Source organism: Zootoca vivipara, chromosome 2, assembly GCF_965207765.1.
Source record: "Zootoca vivipara chromosome 2, rZooViv2.hap1.1, whole genome shotgun sequence".
Classification (NCBI taxonomy): domain Eukaryota; kingdom Metazoa; phylum Chordata; class Lepidosauria; order Squamata; family Lacertidae; genus Zootoca; species Zootoca vivipara.
In genome coordinates, this window is record NC_142584.1 from 113481219 (window position 1) to 113506035 (window position 24817).

The 24817-nt window shown below is 46.6% G+C and overlaps 1 protein-coding gene across 2 annotated transcripts in view; it reads left to right on the forward strand.

Annotated features, from left to right (window-relative positions):
* The window catches only part of LOC118081119 (adhesion G protein-coupled receptor G4-like), a 53716-nt gene that overhangs the window by 12446 nt on the left and 16453 nt on the right, over positions 1-24817 (forward strand). The window contains exons 6-15 of one of the 2 annotated variants that reach the window (XM_035107315.3): positions 3155-3249; positions 4020-4093; positions 5325-5346; positions 8370-8395; positions 11687-11829; positions 13902-14034; positions 16294-16412; positions 18640-18850; positions 23186-23351; positions 24152-24301. In XM_035107315.3, the coding sequence (XP_034963206.1) occupies positions 3155-3249; positions 4020-4093; positions 5325-5346; positions 8370-8395; positions 11687-11829; positions 13902-14034; positions 16294-16412; positions 18640-18850; positions 23186-23351; positions 24152-24301 (1139 nt within the window). The remainder of the gene's footprint in view (positions 1-3154; positions 3250-4019; positions 4094-5324; positions 5347-8369; positions 8396-11686; positions 11830-13901; positions 14035-16293; positions 16413-18639; positions 18851-23185; positions 23352-24151; positions 24302-24817) is intronic. The other variant, XM_035107316.3, reaches the window with a different exon arrangement.

A 24817-nucleotide genomic window follows, 5' to 3' on the forward strand; every position in this document is an offset into this window, starting at 1 on the left:
CCTGTCTTCCACTGCCTCCCGCAGTTAGGTCAGACTCATCTTGGTAGCTTCGAGATGAGCCCCCTTGCTAACTACCAACCCCCAACGCTACAAAATATTTGGGAGACCTTTCCAGGAGAGTTCTTAGTAGCAGGAGAATTAATATGTTATTCCACACAATCACAGTCAGCCATTAGCAATGCAGTAAGCAGCACCTTAGAGACCAACCAAGTTTGTCATTGGTATGAGCTTTCGTGTGCATGCACACTTCTTCAGATACCTTCATGCACACGAAAGCTCATACCAATGACAAACTTAGTTGGTCTCTAAGGTGCTACAGAAAGAAAAAAATTTATTTCGACTACGTCAGACCAACACGGCTACCTACCTGTAACTACTCCTATTATCTGGAGATGATTAACGTGTACAAGTGTGAAGTTGTGGTGATTCCATGATTTGAAGGGCAGCTGAATAATAGAGGACTTGACTGGTAGCTGCAGCTCTTGGATAACATAGACACAAACCTACAAAACTCTGGAGAGCAAAAATATCTGAGCTTTCTGTAGCCCATAATTTCCCAAGACTTCAGAAAAGAAGCCCATCCTAAATATCACTTTCTTCATCTTTCACATACATTTGTTGTTGTTGTTTAGTCGTTTAGTCGTGTCCGACTCTTCGTGACCCCATGGACCAGAGCATGCCAGGCACTCCTGTCTTCCACTGCCTCCCGCAGTTTGGTCAAACTCATGTTCGTAGCTTCAAGAACTCTGTCCAACCATCTCGTCCTCTGTCGTCCCCTTCTCCTAGTGCCCTCAATCTTTCCCAACATCAGGGTCTTTTTTAGGGAGTCTTCTCTTCTCATGAGGTGGCCAAAGTATTGGAGCCTCAGCTTCACAATCTGTCCTTCCAGTGAGCACTCAGGGCTGATTTCCTTCAGAATGGAGAGGTTAGATCTTCTTGCAGTCCATGGGACTCTCAAGAGTCTCCTCCAGCACCATAATTCTTTTTTTTTTTAAAAAAATGATATTTATTCATTTTACATATTAAAAAAATAACACAAAATACAAATTCAGCATACAAAAAAAGAAAAAGAAAAAGATCCCCCTACCCCCCCAAAAAAGGAAAAAAGGAAAATATAACAGCAATAAAGAGAAAAAAAAATCAATCTAATAATCTTATATCATTCTCATAACATTGAGACTTCCCCGGTTCCCCCCTCTTTGATTCCCTAATTTACTTCCTCGTAGAGCAGTTTTCACCTTATACCAGATAATTTTTAATTAATTAACATTTCCTCATTCATTATCACCATTTAATTATATCTATAAACTCAATTTTTAAATACTCATATTCTAATATATCTCCCCAACTTAGAATTTTTACCAACAATGAAACTGCATTTTAATACTTCATTCTTCCCCCCCCCCTTCCCCTGGACCCAGATTCCCTAGATACCTCAGCAAATTCCATATTTCATACCAGTGTCGGACATTTCCAATCAGACCAGCCTAAATTTACATGATTAAACATTTTATCCCACTCCCACCCTTTCCAAAAACTTCCAGCAATATTTTTTAAAGCCACTCTGCTGTCTCCACACTTTCCTTGCTGTTTCCCAACACCCCCCTTCTTCCTTCCCCTCAACCCAGAGCCTTCCCTGCACACCCTCTCTCACTGGGTGTGCAGAGACCCCCCCTGGTTCTCCGTTGGAGAGTTCTTTTTTTAAGTCCAAAACTTGTCCCACATCTCCCACTTGTGGGGCTTTTTGACAGTCTTCTTCCCTCTCTTCTTTGCAATTTTGAAGTTCTTCTAAATTATCATTAATGTCTATCATTTTTATTTCTTCCTCCGTGTTGTCTGCGCAGGTCAGTTCTCTTCCAGAATCCTTGTCCATATCTCCCTTCGTGTCCTCAAGTCTGTTGTTAATTTGTCACACTTGTTCATTGTTCTTGACCAGCTGTCCCTTGATGTATAAAAGTTCCAAATAAATCTTTTGGTACTGTAAGTCCTGTACTGATGTTGAGACTGCCATCGTCCTTGCTCTCAAATCCCGTGGGAAAGCAGCAGATAATAAAACCGGATGTGACAGGTGTCAAATTCCCAGATGGAGTCCATTTTAAGTCCAGTCCTGGCTATTTCATAAATCCAAATATCAATAACATAGTCTCTTCTTAATAATAGCAGAATATCAATCCATTCACTGATCTCTCCAGGGACCTAGTTCCAGTCTCCTGGAGGGTTTTAAGAGTCTGATTCTTGGTAAATTAATTACTTCCTCTCTCTTCCCCTGCTGGGGATCAGGTTACTGCTTCACATAACAATCAAAGTGGGAGACCAACTTCCGTTTTTATAGTCACCCACCATGTCCAATTTTTTTTTTAAAAAAATATTGCCAATCAAGCTTTTTTACTCACGCTGAGTTTTGTTTTTTCCTGATCGTTGCTTTTTACGGAAGGAATCCACCGCTCTCTGTGTGAAGACTTGGGACGTCGCTTCTGGAGGTAATGCTGGTGCCCAAAATGGCTCCCGCGACTGCGACTCCGCTGACTCTCAGGGACTCTGCTGGGCTCCCCGGGCAGCGGAGGAGTCGCGTCAGGAGCTCTGCAGGGCAAATTTGGCCCCCGGGAAGCTCAACCCGGGGTTCTATGGGGATCCGCGTGCCCCCGCGGTATTCCCCCCCCCTCCGCGAATGCCAGAAGCCCCGCAGCTCGGGGCTTCTGCGTCCTCACAACAGCGCGATAGACCGGAAGTCCTCCAGCACCATAATTCAAAAGCATCCATTCTTCAGCGATCAGCCTTCTTTATGGTCCAGCTCTCACTTTCATACATCACTACTGGGAAAACCATAGCTTTAACTATACAGACCTTTGTCAGCAAGGTGATGTCTCTGCTTTTTAAGATGCTGTCTTGGTTTGTCATTGCTTTTCTCCCAAGAAGCAGGCATTTACTTAACAAAAAAGTTTGAGAGCAATAAGGAGAGATAAGTGAAAGGAACCACTGGGGGGAAAGCATACGCAAGGCCACCATCTCAGGGGCATCAGGCACAGCTTTGCATTTGGCAGATTAAATGCCCACTTCCCAAAAAATAGCTGTGTTCCCCACAAAGGATGATGTGTAGGAAAGGTCACTTGCGAAATGCAATGCGGATGTAATTTTCCTTCCTCTCTTGTTGCAGTAACGTTCTATAACATCCAGATGAACTTCTCTGTGTTCTCCGATCCTCCAGAGACATTTGATTACTATGATGTTAAGAAGCTCTCAACAAACTGGGTGAGTGCTAATTCTTCTCTTGCCCACCCCTGAACACCAGTTTACAGGTTAGCAGATTGTAATCAATTCCACTGTACAGAAAGTGAAGCACAAAGCCAGTCGTACAACCCAAACTATAGGCCTCTGGTTTTCATCTAGCACTATTGAAGACTTAATTACAGAACAGCATTTACCTTGTGTGTGCACCACTATGTGTGAATGCTTAGGGGTCTGTTCTGGGGTGGGTGTATTCATTCCTAGTTGTGGGGCAAACTCAATGGATTAGCAGCAATCAGCTCTTTAAGGCAGCTACTACCGCAACATTGAGGGACGCGGGTGGCGCTGTGGTCTAAACCACTGAGCCTAGGGCTTGAAGATCAGAAGGTCAGCGGTTCGAATCCCCGCGACGGGGTGAGCTCCCATTGCTTGGTCCCAGCTCCTGCCCACCTAGCAGTTCTAAAGCATGTCAAAGTGCAAGTAGATAAATAGGTACCGCTACAGCAGGAAGGTAAATGGCGTTTCCGTGTGCTGCTATGGTTCACCAGAAGCGGCTTAGTCATGCTGGCCACATGACCCGGAAGCTGTACGCCGGCTCCCTCGGCCAATAACGCAAGATGAGCGCCGCAACCCCAGAGTCGGTCACGACTGGACCTAATGGTCAGGGGTCCCTTTACCTTTACCGCAATATTAAATGGTTAGCTTTTCACAGAGGATCACCATCGTTAGACAAAATGCTGAACAAATTTCACCCAGGGAAGCAAACTGTAGTTAACTTTTTCTCTCTCTTACAGTTAATGGGAGTTATACAGTTATTCCATGATCCTGAATTTGTTGTTACAAACCATAACATCAAGGCAAATGCTCGGTGAGTATTTTATTTGTTTGTTTGTTTGTTTTGCTTTCTGCCACTCTTATCAAATATAGGAATAGGTGGTTAGCAAGAATACATTTACAACCAGACTAAAAACTCACATTACTAAGGAGTAGCAGTATGGGCAACGCAGTACTATATTCCAGGGGGAGAGAGAGAGAGAGAGAGAGAGAGAGAGAGAGAGAGAGAGAGAGAGAGAGAGAGAGTTCTCCTCCAGGATCTGCTGTCTCTGAGCCAGGGTGGTGTAGTGATCAGGCTCGGACCCAGGAGACGGGGGATCAAATCCCCACTCAGCCCTGAAGCTCACTGGGTGAACTTGGGGCTCCGTCACTGTCTCTCAGCAGTCTAACCTACCTCTCAGGGTTTCTGTGAGGGTAAGAATATCCCACATATATCAGCCAAGTGAGCAGGATGAGGAGGAGGGCAGTGTTTCCATGGAGCTCACTCATTTAAGATGGAACCAACTCTTTTAAGATGCAGGTGTTGGGTGCTTAGCTGAGCAGCTAAGGTCATTGGCCAGGGGTCAGCAAACCTTTTCATCAGGGGGCCGGTCCACTGTCCCTCAGACCTTGTGGGGGGCCAGACTGTATTGGGGAGGGGGTGATGCAAGAGCACCACGAGCCCCGGTGGCTGCTTACCTGTGTCTTGCGAGCGGCAGGGGCTGGCAGCGGAGGGACGATGAGCGGTGTGCGAAATGGGCTCCGGAGAGGGGCTGCTTAATATGGCGGCCGCTCGAGTGCTGCTGCTGCTGGCACCAACAGAGCCCAGCCCCCTTCCTCCTCTAGGCAGGGCGGGGAGGAGCCAGGAGGAGGGAGGGAGGAGCCACCACCACCACCGCTGAGGGAGAGAGAGGGAAAGAACGAGCGCGCTGGCGATTCACATGGCGATTCCCGGACCGTCCGCAGGCTGGATCCAGAAGGCAATTGGGCCGAATCCGGCCCGCAGGCCTTAGTTTGTTGACCCATGGTCATTTCCTTCACAAAGGGACCAGTTTGGCTGCTCCACCAGGTTCCCTCATGCACCCTAGCCTCAAAGATATAGATCACAGGTTTTGGAAGGAACTCAGGGTTACATCCAGACTGGACCCTCCCCCCCCCAGCCCATAATACTATGCAGGGTTGCTCAGCGTCCTCCCCTCTCATACTGATGTTTGCCTCTTTTTTCCTGTTTCTGTCTGTTCTGTATGTCCTGTTCTCCCCCCCCACTGCTTTTTGATTCCACAAAGGAGGGAGCGCATGAAAACTGGGGTATGTATGCATTTTATGCGCCATAGTTTGCACCAAGCCTCTTCACCTTCTTACGTAAAATAGTCACTTGGGTGTTGTTTTCCTCTTTTCTTCAATCTTTTTGCACCGCATGCTTTTAGGAAATTAGTTCTCACGGGGGATTGCCATGGCAGCAGTAAAGGATGCGCCATGGCAACTGGTTTGAGGAGGTTTAATGGTAAACATGTCTTGCCTTTGTACATTATGCAAAGATAAACAACGGTGGCGTATAATCTTTTACGCAACTGGTCCAGAACAATTCAGCCTGTCACAATTCTCTGCCACTTCCCATTGCCATCAACTGTGGGCCAACAGTAGCCAGAACAGAGACATGATGCTTCCTTATACTGCTGCTTTCCAGGTGTTTGGAACTTTAACTCCCATCAGCCCCAGCCAGAGTAGACAATGGAAAGGCCATCTTAAACCTAATCAGACTTGTAACTAATTTTGCAAGTCCTGTGGTTACCACCAAGAGTAGATGCCCTGCCTTTCTTTTCAGTAACACCTGCCTAGAGAAGATGGGTGGTGTGATGTCATCATGCTTAGAATTCCCTTGCCTGCCAATGGTGAGGAAAGTGTGTGCGTGCGTGTCAGGACAAGGCGGCTCTGAGCACGAAGATGTCGTCTTACCTTCCAAGTCCCGGACTGCAGAATCCGGGACCGGCAGCCGTGTGACACCGGAAGTTGCGTCGACATAACTTCCGGTGTCGCTTTGTCCTTCTATGGGCACCAAAAATGGCCGCCGCGGGCTTCGAAAGTCACTTGTACGCATGTCAGGAAGTGCGTCGACGCAACTTCCGGTGTCACTCCGCCCATCTATGGGCACAAAAATAGGCCGCCGCCAACACCGGAAGTCGCTTCTATGCACTTCCGGACATGCGTAGATGTGACTTTTGAAGCCCGCGGCGGCCATTTTTGGTGCCCATAGAAGGGCAAATCGGAAAGAAAAAAAATGGCCGCCGGCAGGAGAAAATAACGGAGAAAAACGGGAGACGAAGTGATACGGGGGACCACCGGGAAAAGGTAAGTAAAAACGGGGCTTTCCCGAGGAAAACGGGGTACTTGGCAGCTATGGATGTCGTGCCAGGTATTTTCTTTTCCGAGATACAAGATGGACCATTTTTCTCTCCTCCCACAGTCAAGCAGCAGACCATGCTCTCCGAATAGTGCTTGGTTCCCACTGGAATATTGGAATATTGCCTCCTCCCTTTTAGGGTTCCCCCCCCCCACACACACACACAAATACTTTTTGTGCTTCTGCAGACTTTGAAGTTCTCCCAAGCCTGCTGGTAGCTCCACTTTTGTGTGTGAGTGATGCCTTTCCGTCAGAAATCCGTACGCTGAGAATGAGTTGAGTGGTTAAGAGCGTTCTTGCATCCATTGTAATGTCTGCTTTGCAGCTTACTGGAAACTGTCTTCTTGGTTTCCAGTGGAATTCAAGCATGCATAATATTCTCTGGCCGACACCTCAAATCTTGGAAATATTGTTGTGCTCACTCTAGTCTCTTGAGTGGTGAGAGACTTCAGGGATGCCTGCGGCTGTTGAGAATTGGTTTTCTTACCATGAAGGTCATTGGAGATTGTGGTGTCTTCAAGATATATGGTTTAATCTCCACCTATATACAAACTGACTGTAGAATGGAGGGACTCACAGCATTAACACCCCAACAGATTTTGGTTCTGCATTAGGTCTCCAGGGAAGCCCCAAGTCCAGCTTTGGGTCCAGCACAGAGCAATACAAGCCCCTGTATATCCCGCTTCCAGCCATAGCTGCCAAGTACCCCGTTTTCTCCGGGAAAACCCCGATTTTACTTACCTTTTCCCGGTGATCCCCCGTATCACTTCGTCTCCCGTTTTTCTCCGTTATTTTCTCCTGCCGGCGGCCATTTTTTTTCTTTCCGATTTGCCCTTCTATGGGCACAAAAAATGGCCGCCGCCGGCTTCAAAAGTCGCATCTACACATGTCCGAAAGTGCATAGACGCGACTTCTGGTGTCGGCGGCGGCCATTTTTTGTGCCCATAGATGGGCGGAGTGACACCAGAAGTTGCGTTGACGCACTTCCTGACATGCGTACAAGCGACTTTCGAAGCCGGTGGCGGCCATTTTGGGTGCCCATAGAAGGGCAGAGCGACACTGGAAGTTACGTTGACGCAACTTCCGGTGTCACACGGCTGCCGGTCCCGGATTCTGCAGTCCGGGATTTGGAAGGTAAGCTTCCAGCATCAGCCAAAACTCACAAACACACAGGTCTCCTTGGCCTATTCTCCCTCCTAGGATGATGTGGCATCCTGCCTGTTGTCTCTATGCCTCTATTTGTCTCTATGGCAACAGAGCAGCCTCTTTGGACATGTCAGTGGTGGTACTTAACTAGACAACTAAAGTTATTACCAGTATCTTACAAAGAAAGTGGTCTGACCAGTTTAGTGGCCTTTTCTGCTAGATTCTAAACTAGAGTAGCAGGCTTGGAATGAATCCACTGACCCCTGGCCCCGATCTTGTAACATAATAAATGGTTTTTGTTTTTGTTTGCTTCGTAGAATCTGCCTTTCCCGTCCTCAGGTACATCCATTTTTCAAAACTGGCTGTTCCTCCCCCCCCCAAGTCCCTAAAGTCACCCTTTTGAGATTTCCTGTATCCAAGGAACCTGAAATTGCTTTAAAATTAAATTGCTCCAAATGTTCTAGGAGAGCTGAGTGACTTTCAGTTTTTCCTCATCACAGAGTGAAAAACTGCAGATGGCAATTATCAGAGCATTTAATAGCCAAACTAAGGGACTACTCAAAATGCTGTCTGATGTCAGAGAAACATGGTGTCCTTCCAAAGGCATTCATGGCACACGGAGGCCAATTGATGTTAGAATATTTCATTGTAACAAGTATGAGCTAATCAGCTGCCTTTCTTCTGCTAAATCATCTTGATTGAGCTCTTGCACTTAAGATATCATTCCTTAGTAATCACATCTTTTTGAATGTTTTTTTTTTACTTTGCATATTGTGAACTGAAGAGAGATGAAAAGCTGGCTCCTGAAAGGTAAGCTGTTCATTTTCCTCGAGTAGTAGCTTCTATACTTTCTGCCTCCGGAAAGTGATTTGCACATTTACTGTGCTCATGCTGCAAAATCTACATGCACATTGCAAAGGATTCTGGGCTATGTTGCCACAGACCTCACCATTAACCCATGTAATGTCGAGCGCTTAGAACGCGCCACAAATGCTTCCAGGAAGTGGCATGTTGATGAAGAGGGGGTGGTTTGCACCCGTCCTTACTCAGGAGCTTCTCCACCATGAACTGCCTTGTAGTGGGCCAGGGACAAATGTCTGTGCTTGACCATCAGACAGGGGCTGAGTCCCAAAGCAAGCAGAGAAGGGTCAGAGGAGAGACCCTGCTTGAGAGGGTCAGGAAGGCTAGAAGCAGTTGCTACTCAAAGGCAGGCAGCTGTCAGAAAGGGGCAGCCAACATAATCAAGAGGATGGAGCGCCTCCCCCATGGGAAATGGTTGCAGAGTTTAGCGCTTTTTAGAGAAAAAGTGCATCCATGGTGTACAAACAGTGGATGGAGAAAAGCTTTTCTTTCTCATAACATTGGAAGCGGAACGTTGGCAGATTTGGGACAGATGAAAGGAAGGCTTTCTTCACACAGGGCATAGCTCATAGCTTATTCAAGCCCCTTCGCCACGACAAGGCATTGATCCATGAAGGGGAGGGCATTGTTGAAAGGATGGAAATGGTTCCAACGGCAGGCAGTGATGGCCACCGGATTGGATGGCTTTAAAAGACAAATGCTTGGAGGAGGAGACGGCTGTCGATGGCTGCTCACCATGATGGCTATGCTCTGACTAGAGGGACTAGGCTAGTCCCCTAAAGGGTCCAAGAACCTCCTCAAAGCCTACCCAGCTTTAGGGAAGGAGGCAGCAGTGCCCTTCAGCTCTCTATATTGGACCAACAGGCCAAACCCTACGCCAAAGGATAAATGGACATAAATCTGTCATCAGGAATCACAAGATAGAGAAGCCAATAGGAGAACACTTCAGTCTCCCAGGACATTCAATACAAGATCTCAAAGTAGCTGTCTTATTACAAAAGAATTTCAGAAATAGACTGGAGAGAGTAGTTGCTGAATTTCAACTTATTACTAAACTGAAAACTATGGTCTGAATAGAGACATTGGATTCTTGTCTCATTACATATGCTAAAGCTATTTTTGGTCATCTGTATACTATCCCTTGCTTTTTCCTGTAGGGCTAATTACAGTTGTTAACAGCCCTCAACAGGTTTACCATACCCATTGAGTCAATCAACCATCTCCTACTACCCTTCTTGGAAACACCCCACCCCACTCTCCCACTATATATAAGGGTCTGGTGACTTCTGTTTCACTGTATCCGAAGAAGTGTGCATGCACACAAAAGCTTATGCCCAGAACAAACTTAGTTGGTCTCTAAGGTGCTACTGGACAAGTTTTTATTTATTTAATTTATTTCAACTACGTCAGACCAACATGGCTGCCTACCTGAATCTAGTGCTCTGAATGTGTTTTAAAGGTGTAAGGCAGGGGTCAGCAACCTTTTTCAGCCGTGGGCCGGTCCACCGTCCCTCAGACCATGCGGTGGGCCGGACTATATTTTGAAGGAAAAAAATGAACGAATTCCTATGCCCCACAAATAACCCAGAGATGCATTTTAAATAAAAGCACACATTCTTCTCATGTAAAAACACCAGGCAGGCCCCACAAATAACCCAGAGATGCATTTTAAATCAAAGGGCACATTCTACTCATGTAAAAACACGCTGATTCCCGGACCGTCCGTGGGCCGGATTGAGAAGGCGATTGGGCCGCTTCCGGCCCACGGGCCTGAGGTTGCCTACCCCTGGTGTAATGCGTACTCAGCCTGAGCTAGATGAAACAATGGTCCAACTTGGTACAAGGCAACCTCCTGTGTTTCAAAAGGAACTCGTCCACCCCAGCATCTTTTCCCAGTAAATAAGCACCATGGAAATCCATAGGACTGGCTGACTCAATGGAGAATAATAATAATAATACTAATAATAATAATAATAATAATAAACATTATTATTATTTCTACCCCGCCCATCTGGCTGGTTTTCCCTAGCCACTCTGGACGGCTTCCAACAAAATATTAAAATACATTAAAACATCAGCCATTAAAAACCTCCCTAAACGGGGCTGCTTTCAGATGTCTTCTAAATGTCATATAGTTGTTTACTACTTTGGCATCTGATGGGAGGGCGTTCCAAAGGGCGAGAAGATTACCATTGTCAGAAAGAAGACTGGAACCAACCGTCAGAAAGGACTTAATGTGAAAACCGTGTTAAAGCCCCTCGGAAGTTATGAGAGATGCTCCTCCTCCTTTTCCAAACTGGCTCCATCATTAGTGTGTTAGTGCTGGTGCAGTTTTACCATTTCTAGACAAAGAGACGGAGTTGACGGGATGTTCTTTGGCAACCAGGGGCGTACCCAGGATCAAAACTGGGGGAGGGGCAAGAGAGGGGAAGAGAGAGGGAAGGAAGGAGGGAGGGAGGGAAAAGAGAGAAGGAAGGAAGGAAGGAAGGAAGGAAGGAAGGAAGGAAGGAAGGAAGGAAGGAAGGAAGGAAGGAAGGAAGGGGTGGGTGGGAGAGAGAGAGAAGGAAGGAAGGAAGGAAGGAAGGAAGGAAGGAAGGAAGGAAGGAAGGAAGGGGTGAGAGAAAGAAAAGGGAGGGAGAGAGAGAGGGGGAGAGAAAGGAAGAAATAAAGAGGGGGGAAGGAAGGATGGAGCTCCCGTCCGCCCCGCCCCCCAGCTCAGGCTGCTGCTCCCCCCTCCCACGTTCCTGTCGCTGGCTGCAGCTGCGGAGGGGGCGGAAACAGCCCGATCTCAGGCTGCTTCTCGCCCTCCCCACGTCCCTGTCGCTGGCTGCAGCCGCGGAGGGGGCGAAAACAGCCCAATTTCCATAACCCGCAGCAACTTTTCCCCTTCAGTTTTCGGAGGGAAAAAGTGCGGGTTATGATCTGTAAAATACGGAATTTTTTTTTGCTTGGGGGGGCAGCTGCCCCCCCGCCCCTCGCTGGGTACACCCATGTTGGCAATAATACCCTTTGAGCTTAATGTCCCTGTGACTGTATAATAAGTGGCATCCTCTGAGCCAGAAGAACCTCCCCTGATCCTTGATGTGTGAGGGTTCCCTTCGTGACTTCAGAGATGAGGTAAATGCTCTCTGCACTGGCTTAGGGGCAAAGGTAGAAGTCTGTATTGGAAAGAGATGCCAAGGTTGAGCCCCAATGGAAAGCGCAAGCCTTCCAAGGGTTGTCTGTCTGTTGTGCTTTCAGCTTTTCCTCAAAGTCTGTCGTCAAGGCCACATCTCACCAACCCAGAGAAAACATCAGGAAAATGTTACAGGATACTTTGAGTGGCAGTCATACTGAGAAGCCTCTTTCCATGGAATCTAAAGATGTCGCTGTTGTTCACTTTGGTAATGTATTCATCAGATTTAAGCTGTTAAATCGAGGTTGGCTTATTTGTGCTGTTTCACATAGTGTTGCATGGATGGATGGATGGATGGATGGAAAGTGTGTGTGATAATAATAATAATAATAATAATAATAATAATAATAATAATAATAATATAATTTATTATTTATACCCCGCCCATCTGGCTGGGTTTCTCCAGCCACTCTGGGCGGCTTCCAACAGAATATTAACATACAATACTTTTCTAATACATTTTTCAGTTTAGCAATTTATTTACTGCTAAACCCCTCAGCCTCTAAGCCAGGCATCCCCAAACTGCGGCCCTCCAGATGTTTTGGCCTACAACTCCCATGATCCCTAGCTAACAGGACCAGTGGTCGGGGAAGATGGGAATTGTAGTCCAAAACATCTGGAGGGCCGAAGTTTGGGGGTGCCTGCTCTAAGCGCTTTATAGTAGAAAACCAGGAGGGGATATACAGGGGGCAAAAAACCTTCTTTGAAATGCCTGCTGAGAACAAACAGTTGTTAGACTTAAGGCTTGTTTGGTTTGTTGTCAGCCCCTTTGGGCACAATTCTGTGGGAAAGTGGCACACTAGTAAACAGATGGTGGTGGTTTCGTAATACTGACCATCCCCCAAGGAGCGCAAAACAGCACACCTAGTTTCCTGTTCTCACAATGACCCTGCGCGGTAGGCTAGGCTGAAAGATGGTGAACAGCGCAAGATGACGCAGTGAGCTTTGTGGCTGGGAGGGGATTCGAACCCGGCTGCCTGCGGCCTCAAGGCTCAGTTGAACAGAGGTCAGGTGAGGGGTGTAGCCCTGCCGCAACATCTGTTGCTGTGAACATGCCCGTTGCTGCGCTCTCACCGATAAAGGAATTGCTGGGCTGCAATTCTGCACTTTGTGCCCTCAAAGGAAAAGGAAAACACAATTTTCATTGTGGTGGGTGTGAGCAGTGCCCTGGCCAATGTAAATCTGTGTGTATGAAGAGATCTCTTTACCATCTCCTGGTAAATGGACTGTTGTATATATACAGTGGTACCTTGGTTCTCAAATGCCTTGGTACTCAAATGCCCTAGTTCTCAAACACCGAAAACCCAGAAGTAAGTGTTCCATTTTTTGAACGTTTTTGGGAAGCTGAACATCCGATGCAGCTGTCAGCTATTGTTTCTGGGGCACCTGCACCAATCAGAAGCCACGCCTTGGTTTTCGAACCTTTCGGAAGTCAAACGGACTTCTGGAACAGTTTAAGTTTGGCGCTTTTGCTATTTATTTTGTGTGCTTTTTTTCTTTTGAGGCTTTTTTGGTTAATTTGTTTTTGTGACTGTGTGGAACCCTGTTCAGCTACTGATTGCTTGATTGTGTAACTGCGGAAATGGATAAAAGGCCCACATCCAAACAATTACTATCATCAGTGCAGTTGAGAAAAAAAAATTAATTTAAATTTGTATCTTCTACAATACTGTCTTATTTATTTTATAGTACAGTACATTGATGATTGCTTTCATTTAATGGATCAATGGTCTCGTTAGCTAGTAAAATTCATGTTACATTGCTGTTTTAGGGATTGTTTTAAACGTTTGGAACGGATTAATCCGTTTTGCATTACTTTCTATGGGAAAGTGTGCTTTGGTTTTGGAACGCTTTGGTTTTGGAATAGACCTCTGGAACAGATTAAGTTTGAGAACCAAGGTACCACTGTATATGAAGAGATCTTTTTACCATCGCCTGGTAAATTCACTGTTGCATATACTGTATACAATTCAACAGCAGTATACTGTGGATGCAATGGGAGTTTTAGAAGTAAGTTAAGACAATTGCATGCAGGGCTGGACTAACTGCTATCAGCCATGACAGCTAGAATATCCACTTTTAGAAGCCGGCTGCCCTGATTGTTCCGGGCAGCAAAACAGGGGAAGGGCTCTTGCCTTCATGCTCTGGAGGTTGTTGGGGAAAAGGATGCTGGATTGGCTGGGATGACTTTCAATAAGCTAGGTAAAAATTGAATGGCACCTAAATATTAGAATCTAGTGAACACAGGGATTGGCTCTCATTGTCTGCTCTTGCCCCAAGACCCAAAGACGTGCTCTCAGCACACACCACCATCCAAATACAAGGGGACCTACGAGTGGCTGGAGACAGCTCCTGCCACTGTGGCATCTCAGTCCTGCAAGATGAATGGAGACCAGCTTGCTAGCAGAGCGTGGTGAGTTGTGGGTCCTTCTCTCTTTCTCTCCCTCAACCTCAACACATTTCACCTGTATGAATGCATTTATACCCCACCTTTCTGTGAAGGTTCATAAGGCAGTTTACATGAAAGCAACAGTGCTTTCAAGGCCTTTTACAATACAAGATTATTATTATTTTTAAATAATATTCATTAAGTTTTCCATTTTTAACAATCCAATAAAAGCCACACTAAAAGCATTCCAAATTATAAAATAATCGAACGATCAAAATTTTATGCCAAAGTAGTTCCAATAAGACATTCTGATGTTGATCTTTCGTTTGTTTTTAACAGCTTCTGAGTTTGTCTAGCAAGTGGATTGGACCAATATAGTATGATTCTGTGTGGAGAAAATTCCTTCATGTTTATTTTCTTTGTTTCCGTCTTTGTACTCCGACAGTCTGTCCGTGGCAGTTCACTTTCACTTCTCACGCCTGTAATTTCCACTGTGACACATCCCGAGCTAGAGGAAATCTGGCTTTCTGCCATTGGTACCAGGCATATATCCAAACTTCTTTGTTTTATCTCCTTCCAAAACAAATAAGCCTGTACTTTAGCTAGAAAACATAATTTCCATCATCTATTCTTTTATCGATCAGTTAATTCTGTAGTTAAACCATAATCATAACAATAATGAAGTACAATAATGAAGCACAAGCAGAAGGGGATGACAGAGGATGAGATGGTTGGACAGTGTTCTCGAAGCCACCAACATGAGTCTGGAAACGACTAAATGACTAAACAACAACAATGAATTGATCTTTCTTTTCAGTCCCGCTTGCATACTCAAACAATCAGGCAGCCAGTCCTTCCAGGGAGATTTCAAATAGAAAATATATCAAAAAGAAAGAATGGAGGCTCACCTTCCATTCAAACATACCAGTCCCATGATGATAATAATCCTTCTTCCACTCAAATCCCTTGGCACCCCAGTGGCTGAATCAGTTAACAGAATACTTTATCTCCCCTCGCTCAGAGCATGCCTGTTAATTAAGTCCAAATTTCATCTTAAAAAGCAGGTGTTCATTGCTCATGGCGACAGCTTTGGAGAGTTGCCAAAGTAACGCAGGGTGCTTTACACCCAGCCTGCCCTGCCCCCTCATTCCTTCCGGACTGGGAGCAAGTGTTCGGCGATCTGTGGGTAAACCCTGGGGGGTTTGGGAGGATGATTACTCCCATCTCATCCTCAAAATATTCCGTGCGAGACGGCTCTGATGTAATGGGCAGCCATTCGCCATGGCAGCCAAACAGGAAGACAATATTAAATGCATAGACCCAAATGCATAGAGTTGGAGTCTTCCAGTCCAACCCTCTGCAATGCAGGAATCCCAGCTAAACAATGCCTGACAGGTGGCCATCCAATCTCAGCTTGTTGTTTAGTCATTTAGTCGTGTCCGACTCTTCGTGACCCCATGGACCATAGCACGCCAGGCACTCCTGTCTTCCACTGCCTCCCACAGCTTGGTAAAACTCACATTGGTAGCTTCGAGAACACTGTCCAACCATCTCATCCTCTGTCGTTCCCAACATCAGGGTCTTTTCCAGGGAGTCTTCTCTTCTCATGAGGTGGCCAAAGTATTGGAGCCTCAGCTTCACGATCTGTCCTTCCAGTGAGCACTCAGGGCTGATTTCCTGAAGAATGGATAGGTTTGATCTTCTTGCAGTCCATGGGACTCTCAAGAGTCTCCTCCAGCACCATAATTCAAAAGCATCAATTCTTCGGCAATCAGCCTTCTTTATGGTCCAGCTCTCACTTCCATACATCACTACTGGGAAAACCATGGCTTTAACTATATGGACCTTTGTCGGCAAGGTGATGTCTCTGCTTTTTAAGATGCTCGGCTTAGTAACCTCCAATGAAGGATGGTCTACCATGTTCCAAGGTTGTCCCTTCCACTGTTGAAGGGCTCTTAACTGTCAGAAGGGTCTTGCTGACGTCGAGTAGGAATCTCCTTTATTGTAAATTGAAGCCATTAGTTTGTGGCCTACTCTCCAGAGCAGGAAAAAACAGGCTTGCTCCCTCTTCCATGGGAAGGTCCCTGTGATATTTTAAGATGGCTCTCATCATGCTTCTATGCAACCCACCTCTGTGCTCTCTGAAGCCTGCGACCGCTGTCCTTGTTCCCCTGGCCCAGAATGATACATCATGGTTCCTGGCAGCCCTGCTTAAAATATAATAAAAGTAATGCATGCTCTTAATTTCTCTTGGTTTCACTTTCTCTCCTTTACATTTTAAAGCTTGATTAATATCAACACGGGAAATGCTTATTGGAGGAGACAAGACCTGACTCTGTGCCAGCTGGTGCAAAAGCTACCTGATAATATTATGGAACTGAAAAACATGACCATCACAGTGGGTAAGTGGGTTATCTTTGCTTAACATACAATCATAGAATCGTAGAGTTGGAAGGGGCCCCCAAGAGTAATCTAGTCCAACCTGCTGCAATGCAGGAACCTCAACTAGATTAAATATGACAGATGACCATCCAACTTCTGCATAAAAGCCTCCAAGGAAGGAATGTCCACCACCACCACCTGGGAGAGACCATTCTGCTGTTGAACCATAGCTGCCAAGTCTCCCGTTTTCCCCGGGAAAACCCCTTATTTACTTATCTTTTCCCGGTGGTCCCCCGTATCACTTCGTCTCCCGTTTTTCTCCGTTATTTTCTCCTGCCGGCGGCCATTTTTTTTCTTTCCGATTTGCCCTTCTATGGGCACAAAAAATGGCCACCGCCAGCTTCAAAAGTCGCATCTACGCATGTCCGGAAGTGCATAGACGTGACTTTGGTGCCCATAGATGGCCGGAGCGACACCGGAAGTTGCGTCGGCACACTTCCTGACATGCGTACAAGCGACTTTTGAAGCCGGCGGCAGCCATTTTGGGTGCCCATAGAAGGGCAAAGCGACACCGGAAGTTACATCGACGCAACTTCCGGTGTCAAATGGCTGCCGGTCCCGGATTCTGCAGTCCGGAACTTGGAAGGTAAGTGTTGAACACCTCTTACTGTCAGAATGTTCTTCCAGAAGAAGAAGAAGAGGAGGAGGAGTTTGGATTTGATATCCCGCTTTATCACTACCCTAAGGAGTCTCAAAGCAGCTAACATTCTCCTTTCCCTTCCTCCCCCCACAACAAACACTCTGTGAGGTGAGTGGGGCTGAGAGACTTCAGAGAAGTGTGAGTAGCCCAAGGTCACCCAGCAGCTGCATGTGGAGGAGCGGAGATGCGAACCCGGTTCCCCAGAGTCTACCGCTCTTAACCACTACACCACACTGGATGTTTAGTTGGAATTTCCTTTTATTTTGTAACTGGAAAACCGGGGACACAGGGGTCCTACTCTGCGGAGCAGGAGAAAACAAGCTTGCTCCATCTGCCATGGGACAGCCCTTTAGATATTTGAAGATGGCTATCATCAGGCTTTTGTTCTGGGGGTACTCAAAGGTACACAGTACCGACACCTTTTTTTCTTTAGAAGAAAAGCACTGATTAAATGTGTGGCACTTACTGTAACAGCTTCATGGTGAGTACCGACATTTTCCCCCCTAGAAGAAAAAGCACTGGCTATCATATGTCCTCTCTGTATCCTCTTATCCAGGCATCCCCAAACTTCGGCCCTCCAGATGTTTTGGACTACAATCCCCATCATCCCTGACCACTGGTCCTGTTAGCTAGGGATCATGGGAGTTGTAGGCCAAAACATCTGGAGGGCCACAGTTTGGGGGTGCCTGCTCTTATCCATGATGTCATGAGGTTATTGTTTGTCCGTTCCTTCAAACACCAGGGACAGGGGACCTGAAGATCTCCAGGTGTTGTTTGGCTCCGGTTCTAGCAGCCCATATAACCAATGGTCAGGGGTTTTCAAGACATAGAAGAGAAAGTCCTCTTTCATGCAGCACATGGACTTTGTTGATGCAAGAGGCAGCGATAGCCACCAACTTGGATGGCTTTAAAAGAGGGTTGAAGGAATTCGTGGAGGAGGAGAGGGCTATCGGTGGCTACTAGCCACAATAGCTATGCCCCGCTTACATGGTCAGAGGCAGCAATGTTTCTGAATGCCAGTTTCTGGAAAACTCAAGGGAGGAGAGGGGTCTTGTGCTTAGAGCCAGCAGGCTCTTCTTATGCTCAACTTTGCTAGGAATCTGAACTTGTGCTTACTTCATGAGCATGGCTCTCTGGAGCTCTGTGTGGCTCTCCGGGGGTGGGCTAAACAATGGCTCCAAGTTCTTGGGTGCCCTGCCTGTGGAAAAAAATCACACAAGGTTTGGGAGGATGGAAATCTAGCAAGGAGCCTTGGGATAATGGTGAGAGCCATAAAAATGTGACCAGGGGTTGCCTCACCCGTTCAAGGTCAGGAGCCACAGACCAGAGAACAAGGTCTTTCAGCCCCCTAGGCAAGGCAACTTGTTCAAACAGGTTTCGCAATCCTTATAAGCTTATATCCTTCCGTGACTACCATTCCCAGGTCTGCCTCCTTCGAGAGAAAGAGAGGCATGTTGTTCCCCATGCCAAGGCCAAGACCAAGTAGCCTCCTGGCGATGCCTTCATTCATGAGGAAGAAAAACTTACTTGCATTTTTTCTGTTGCAGAAAACGCCGAGGAAGTGGCAGATCACATTTTGATTCTGCTGAATTCTACTAAGCTGAGTAAGGAAAAAATCGAGGTCCTTGTGAGCAAGCTCACTGATATTGCCAACTGTGAGGAGATCAGTGAGGCGCTGGCGAGGAAAGCCTTACAAATAATAGATATCATTCTGACACAGGCTACCAATGCCCAGGGCTTGCGAGGACACATCAACAGGTAAGGGGGCTTGCCAGAGAATCAGTTGCTACCCACACAGGAAAGAAGGTTCCTTGTGTGACTTTAAAGTGCGACTAGGACAGCCTTTGCCCAGCTGGTTATTCTCCAAGGTTTTTTGTGCTCCTGTTCCCATTTGCCTCCGATGCCTATCAGCCCCCACATTATACAGCCATGCTGGCTGATGGGAGTTGTAGTTCACAAACATTTGGAGGGAATAAGCTTTGCAAAGCCTGGTTAGGGGATTTAATACTCCCTTGTATTAACCCCTTCCCCCCCCCAAACCCCAACCCCAACATTCATAAAGGAAACTTTGTCAGGGAATGGCTAGTGTAGGAGGGCCCTCCTTCATGGCATACAGTCTACATGGAGGAGTCTGGATCTCACAGCATGGTGCTTTCAAGAGGAACTTGTTCCCCACAGCAGTCAAAAGCATCTCTCCCAGCCAGCCTTCAGCCAGCCTGCCCAAGATGGATCTCTCTCTGGGTTCTCTCCTTCTTCTTCCCAGCACACCTATCTAAAGACTCTCTTTTCCTGTCACTTCACACCCAGTTACCCTGGCAACCTTCTTTCTCCCAGGCCCAAGATCCTCTTAGAAGAGCCATCAGCACTTTTTGTCACACTAATGTCTCTAATCCCAGGTAAGGCCCTGACTTTGAAAGGAAACTTAGCCTATACTTTTCCACTGGCCTCCAATCTTCCCTTCACTACTCAAAACAATCAAAATCCCTACCATTTATTAACTTATAGCAGACATGTCCAACCAGTAGATCGTGATCTACCGGTAGATCCCCGACTGATCCTGGTAGATCACGGGACCCTGATCGATTGTGGGATTAAATAAAGTTTACCAAAAGTTAAACAAATAAAAGCTGAAGAACTCTGGGCAATCCTACCACCCCACACAAGCTCCTCCCCCTTCCAATGACAATGGGTAGATCACCTGCCAGTTTTTTTTAATATTGGGAGTAGATCCCAGTCTCTTGGGAGTTGGACGTGACTGATTTATAGGGTTGGGGGTTCCCCACCCCCCAAATCTATAACAATATAGTGGGCACACTATATTGTTGGAATGGAGAAGAACAGAGCAGTGCTGTCACCCTGTATGTTAAAGACAGATTTAATCCTGCAAGCTAGGAATCCCCAAAGGGGCGAATTCTTCCACAGAATCATGGCGGGTGGTGAGACCCAGCCCCAAGAGCAGTGGAAGTGCTATCGTCCCCCTGACGAAAATGCTCAGAATGGGGGAGGCCATTGAATCAAAATGCTGCAACTCATTTAGAGCTTGCTGACTGTGGACCAAATCAATTTTGGCAGCCAGATTCACTCCAAAGGCTGCTGGTTCAACCCTGGACCTAAACCAATCTCATGGTAGCGGGATGAGTTTGGCATATGGAGGCGGTGCCTAAAATTGTCAGGGTCTTTTGAAATGCAATGTGGGCTCCTCAGCCTCTCATTTTTTAACACATGGGAATCAAACGTTATGTGGGGGGGGCGCTATGCGTGTGCTGAAAATAGATAAAATAAAAAGCACTGGGTTGTGTCGTGATTCTCCCCACAGTGTTCCCCCTCCTACTGTAACCTCCCAAGCTGTAGTGATCTGAGTAGCAGCTTTCACACAGCACCTTTTCCCTAGTTAAATTAGGCTGTTTTCTTCCACATCAGGGTCATAGGCAGTACAGGCAGATTCCTTGGGCAGCGGAGACCCAGGGATCCAGACAAGGGGGTGCTCTATCCCTTCCCCTTCACCCTTAGGACAGCTAGATCCACTATGCATGCAAGACATGCAAGCACTTACTAGGAGAGTAGTTTGCAATTGCTACAAGCCGAACTGAAAAATCTGAAGGCTGCTTAAAAAACCTGGACCAAGCAAGTGTCTCTTCTTATTTTTGTTTCTCACTTCAGCACCTTTTCGGGTAGCAGATGGTGTGAAAAACTGTGAAACTGGAGGCAGGCTTCCTAATGCTATGAGGAGGCGACATGTTTTGCTCCTGTCCTCCATTTGCCCACTTAATTCAGTGAGAGCATCAGAAGGGACTGGCTGCTGGAACAGGCAATGGCCCATCAAGTCCAGCATCCTATTCTCACAATGGCAATAATAATAATAATAATTAATAATAATAATAATAATATATTTATTTATACCCCGCCCATCTGGCTGGGATTCCCCAGCCACTCTGGGCAGCTTCCAACAAAAGATTAAAAATACATTAAATGGCTGCCCAGATGCCCCAATGGGAAGCCCACAATCAAGTCTGCCCACCTGTGGTTTCCAGCAACTGGGACTCAGAATCATTGCCGCCTCCAGCTGTGGAGGCAGGGCAGAGCCACCGTGGTCAATAGCCACTGCTCACCTGTGCAAAGTAATTCTACCTGCAGCTCCTTGTGGAGAAAGGAAGAGACTGGAACCTGGACCTGTCTTGCCAAATGCAAGATCGAATCATAGAATCACAGAATCATAGAGTTGGAAGAGACCACAAGGGCCATCCAGCCCAACCCCCTGCCAAGCAGGAAACACCATCAAAGCATTCTTGACATATGCCTGTCAAGACTCTGCTTAAAGACCTCCAAAGAAGGAGACTCCACCACACTCCTTGGTAGCAAATTCCACTGCCGAACAGCTCTTACTGTCAGGAAGTTCTTCCTATTGTTTAGGTGGAATCTTCTTTCTTGTAGCTTGAATCCATTGCTCCGTGTCCGCTTCTCTGGTGCAGCAGAAAACAACCTTTCTCCCTCCTCTATATGACATCCTTTTATATATCTGAACATGGCTATCATATCACCCCTTAACCTTCTCTTCTCCAGGCTAAACATACCCAGCTCCCTAAGCCGTCCCTCATAAGGCATCGTTTCCAGGCCTTTGACCATTTTAAAAGATGGTTCTTTTAAAATTAGATTCAGAAGCAATACAAACCCAAGTGGGTGAGAAAATTAAAGATTTTATTCCAAATAGCAAGCAAAATATACATTACCAAACAGCACTTCAATCTGCCACTGAGAAGCTCTGAAGGAGTGGCGAAGTGTCCCCCAGATAGTCTCTTGGTGCCCAGCTGTACAGCTGATAGACTGTGCTGAGCCATAGCTGCCAAGTTCTCCCTTTTTTTAAGGGAAATTACTTTATGCTGAATAGGCTTCCTCGCGAGAAAAGGGAAAACCTGGCAGCTATGTGCTGAGTTTCTGCTTGACATGCCCCAAAGCTAGATATTTTATAGATCTGTGTCCGTTTGAGCTAATACAGGCCCAACTAGAGGTACTTTACATCAAAAGAGAGCTGCTCTACATCAAAAGACAAAAATGCCAGGCTATACATCAAAGGCTTTGCTGACCAGTGAACATATCAAAGACCTTTTTACAAGGGATATAAAAAGTAATATAGAAACCAGAATCAGGAAGAGATAACCAGAGAGGAAGAGTTGACAATGCCAGATCATTATCTCCTCAAAATTACAATAATCTTCCGCATTATCCACACAGGACCACATCTCCAACTGCAAAAGGGCCAGAAGGGATTGCTCCCCACTCCACCCCCGCATTGACATATCCCAGTGATGGGCAACCTTTTGAGCTGGGTGTGTCAAAATTCGCCCAAAAAAAAAGAGCATAACTCGGGTGGTGTGTCACTTCGAGAAAAAAACCCATAATTTCGTGATATTTATGGTTTTAATAACAAAAATGTATAATTGTAATATATAACTGTATTTAATAAACCAAAAACTAATTTTTTAACCAAACCAAACCAAAAAACCCTTATTTATCACAAAGTGCCCAGAGTTGTTGAGCTTTTTGGGGGGAGCTGCTGACCAAAGTTTTGGAGGGGTTTTTTTTGGGGGGGGGAGAGAGAACAGAAATAAATGACGAATAATACCTTCGCTGGAACTAACACGCAGCACCGACATAGTCTGCCAAAGCACCAAAAAACCCAGCACAGAACGGGTTAAAAAACGAACGCTGTTACACCTAATCATAGTCTGCCAAAGCGCCAGAAAAAACAGCGCAGAAAGGGTTTTACCAGCAACAACAAAAACAAAAAAGGATCCGGGTTTTAACAGCGGAGACAAGCTGTAGTGTGAGGAGGAGCGGGAGAACAAATGGGGGGAAAACAACAACAGCGCGAATGGGCCGGTGGGGCGCGTGCCAGCAGTGAGGGCTCTGCGTGTCACGTCTGACACGCGTGTCATAGGTTTGCCATCACTGACATATCCCTTACATTGTGTATGTTGGTGTAGTAGGGACCAAATAGAATAATACAGGGTCAATAATGAGAGAGAAGGGGATCCCACGGTCTAGTTGTGAGAGCCATAAACAAAGCTCATTTGTTTTGTTCCCTTTGTTGTTTAGCATCCTACAGGTACTGGAACAAATAGGTTTCAAGCTGAAATTCAGTGGGAGAAGTGAGTCCATCGTTCTCCCGCGGCTGGCTTTGGCTCTGTTGCGCCCAGATCCCATGAATTTCCAGGGAGTTGCTTTTGGGGTCACATCCTATGACTCTGCAATGGATCCACAGGTAAGAGGCCCTTCTTTTGACTCTGTCCTTCTGCCCCACGACCGGTTCCTGCCAGATCCAGAGAGCTGCTAAGTCAACGTCTCCCACTCTTCCAGTGAAAAATGGGGTGAAAATGGGCTTTGCTCTCTGGACTATGGCTTAGACCTACATAGGGAACTTGGAAAGGCACACAGGTGTGAGGAGGATGACGATATGTGACCATCTGTAGGTGACCCGGAACTACAACTAATTCAGAATGCGGCAGCTAGACTGGTGACTGGGAGCGGCCGCCGAGACCACATAACACCGGTCTTGAAAGACCTGCATTGGCTCCCAGTACGTTTCCGAGCACAATTCAAAGTGTTGGTGCTGACCTTTAAAGCCCTAAACGGCCTCGGTCCAGTATACCTGAAGGAGCGTCTCCACCTCCATCGCTCTGCCCGGACACCGAGATCCAGCGCTGAGGGCCTTCTGGCGGTTCCCTCGCTGCGAGAAGCCAAGTTGCAGGGAAACAGGCAGAGGGCCTTCTCGGTAGTGGCACCCGCCCTGTGGAACGCCCTCCCACCAGATGTCAAAAAGAAAAATAACTACCAGACTTTTAGAGGACATCTGAAGGCAGCCCTGTTTAGGGAGGCTTTTAATGTTTAATCGATTATTTTATTTTATTTTTCTGTTGGAAGCTGCCCAGAGTGGCTGGGGAAACCCAGCCAGATGGGCGGGGTATAAATATGTTGTTGTTGTTGTTGTGTTGTTGTTGTTGTTGTTGTTATATTTTATCTGGAGGTGACTCTAGCCCCCCAAACATTTTCTCTTCCACGCAGATTGATATCCGCCAGGCACCCTTTGAAATGGCCCTGGCATCCATATTTTTGCCAGAACTGCTGAGGCATTACTTGGGGGCCCAATCCTTTGAGCCAGAAGATCACACAAAGATCCAGTTTTCTTTTTTCGGAACAACTTCGCCGTTTCAGGTAAATGTGGCCACCGCTGAATGGTACAGGCAGATCAGGAAGCAAATGGCAAGAGGAAGCTCCAGAATCTCTCCCTCACACATTTCAGGTTGGCCTTCAGCCTAGTCTTTTGACTGCCCTTCCTTCCTTCCTTCCGATTTTCCACATAGGTTCACAAGGCGGTCTACACAGTTCTCAAAATTCCAAAACAGATCCAAATCAGGCATATCACAATCTCAGTTTCCACATGCCTTATTTTTCGTCAAAGAGGCTGGGGAGAAAGACAGAGTGTGTGTGTCTCTCAAGGTTGCCCCCGAGGCCACCACAGAGATGGCCCCGCTCCTGTCAGGTAGCATTCTCACCTCATGAGAGGATGGTGCCTGGAGAAAGGGCTTTGCTGGCAGATTTTAACAGCTCATGCTGGTGGGGTACATGCAGAGGATATTTGGGAGTCCAGACCACAAACGTTTTTGAGGACAGCTTGAATTGGGCCGAGGAACCATCTGCTAACAGTTGCACTTTAACAGCACTCCTTAT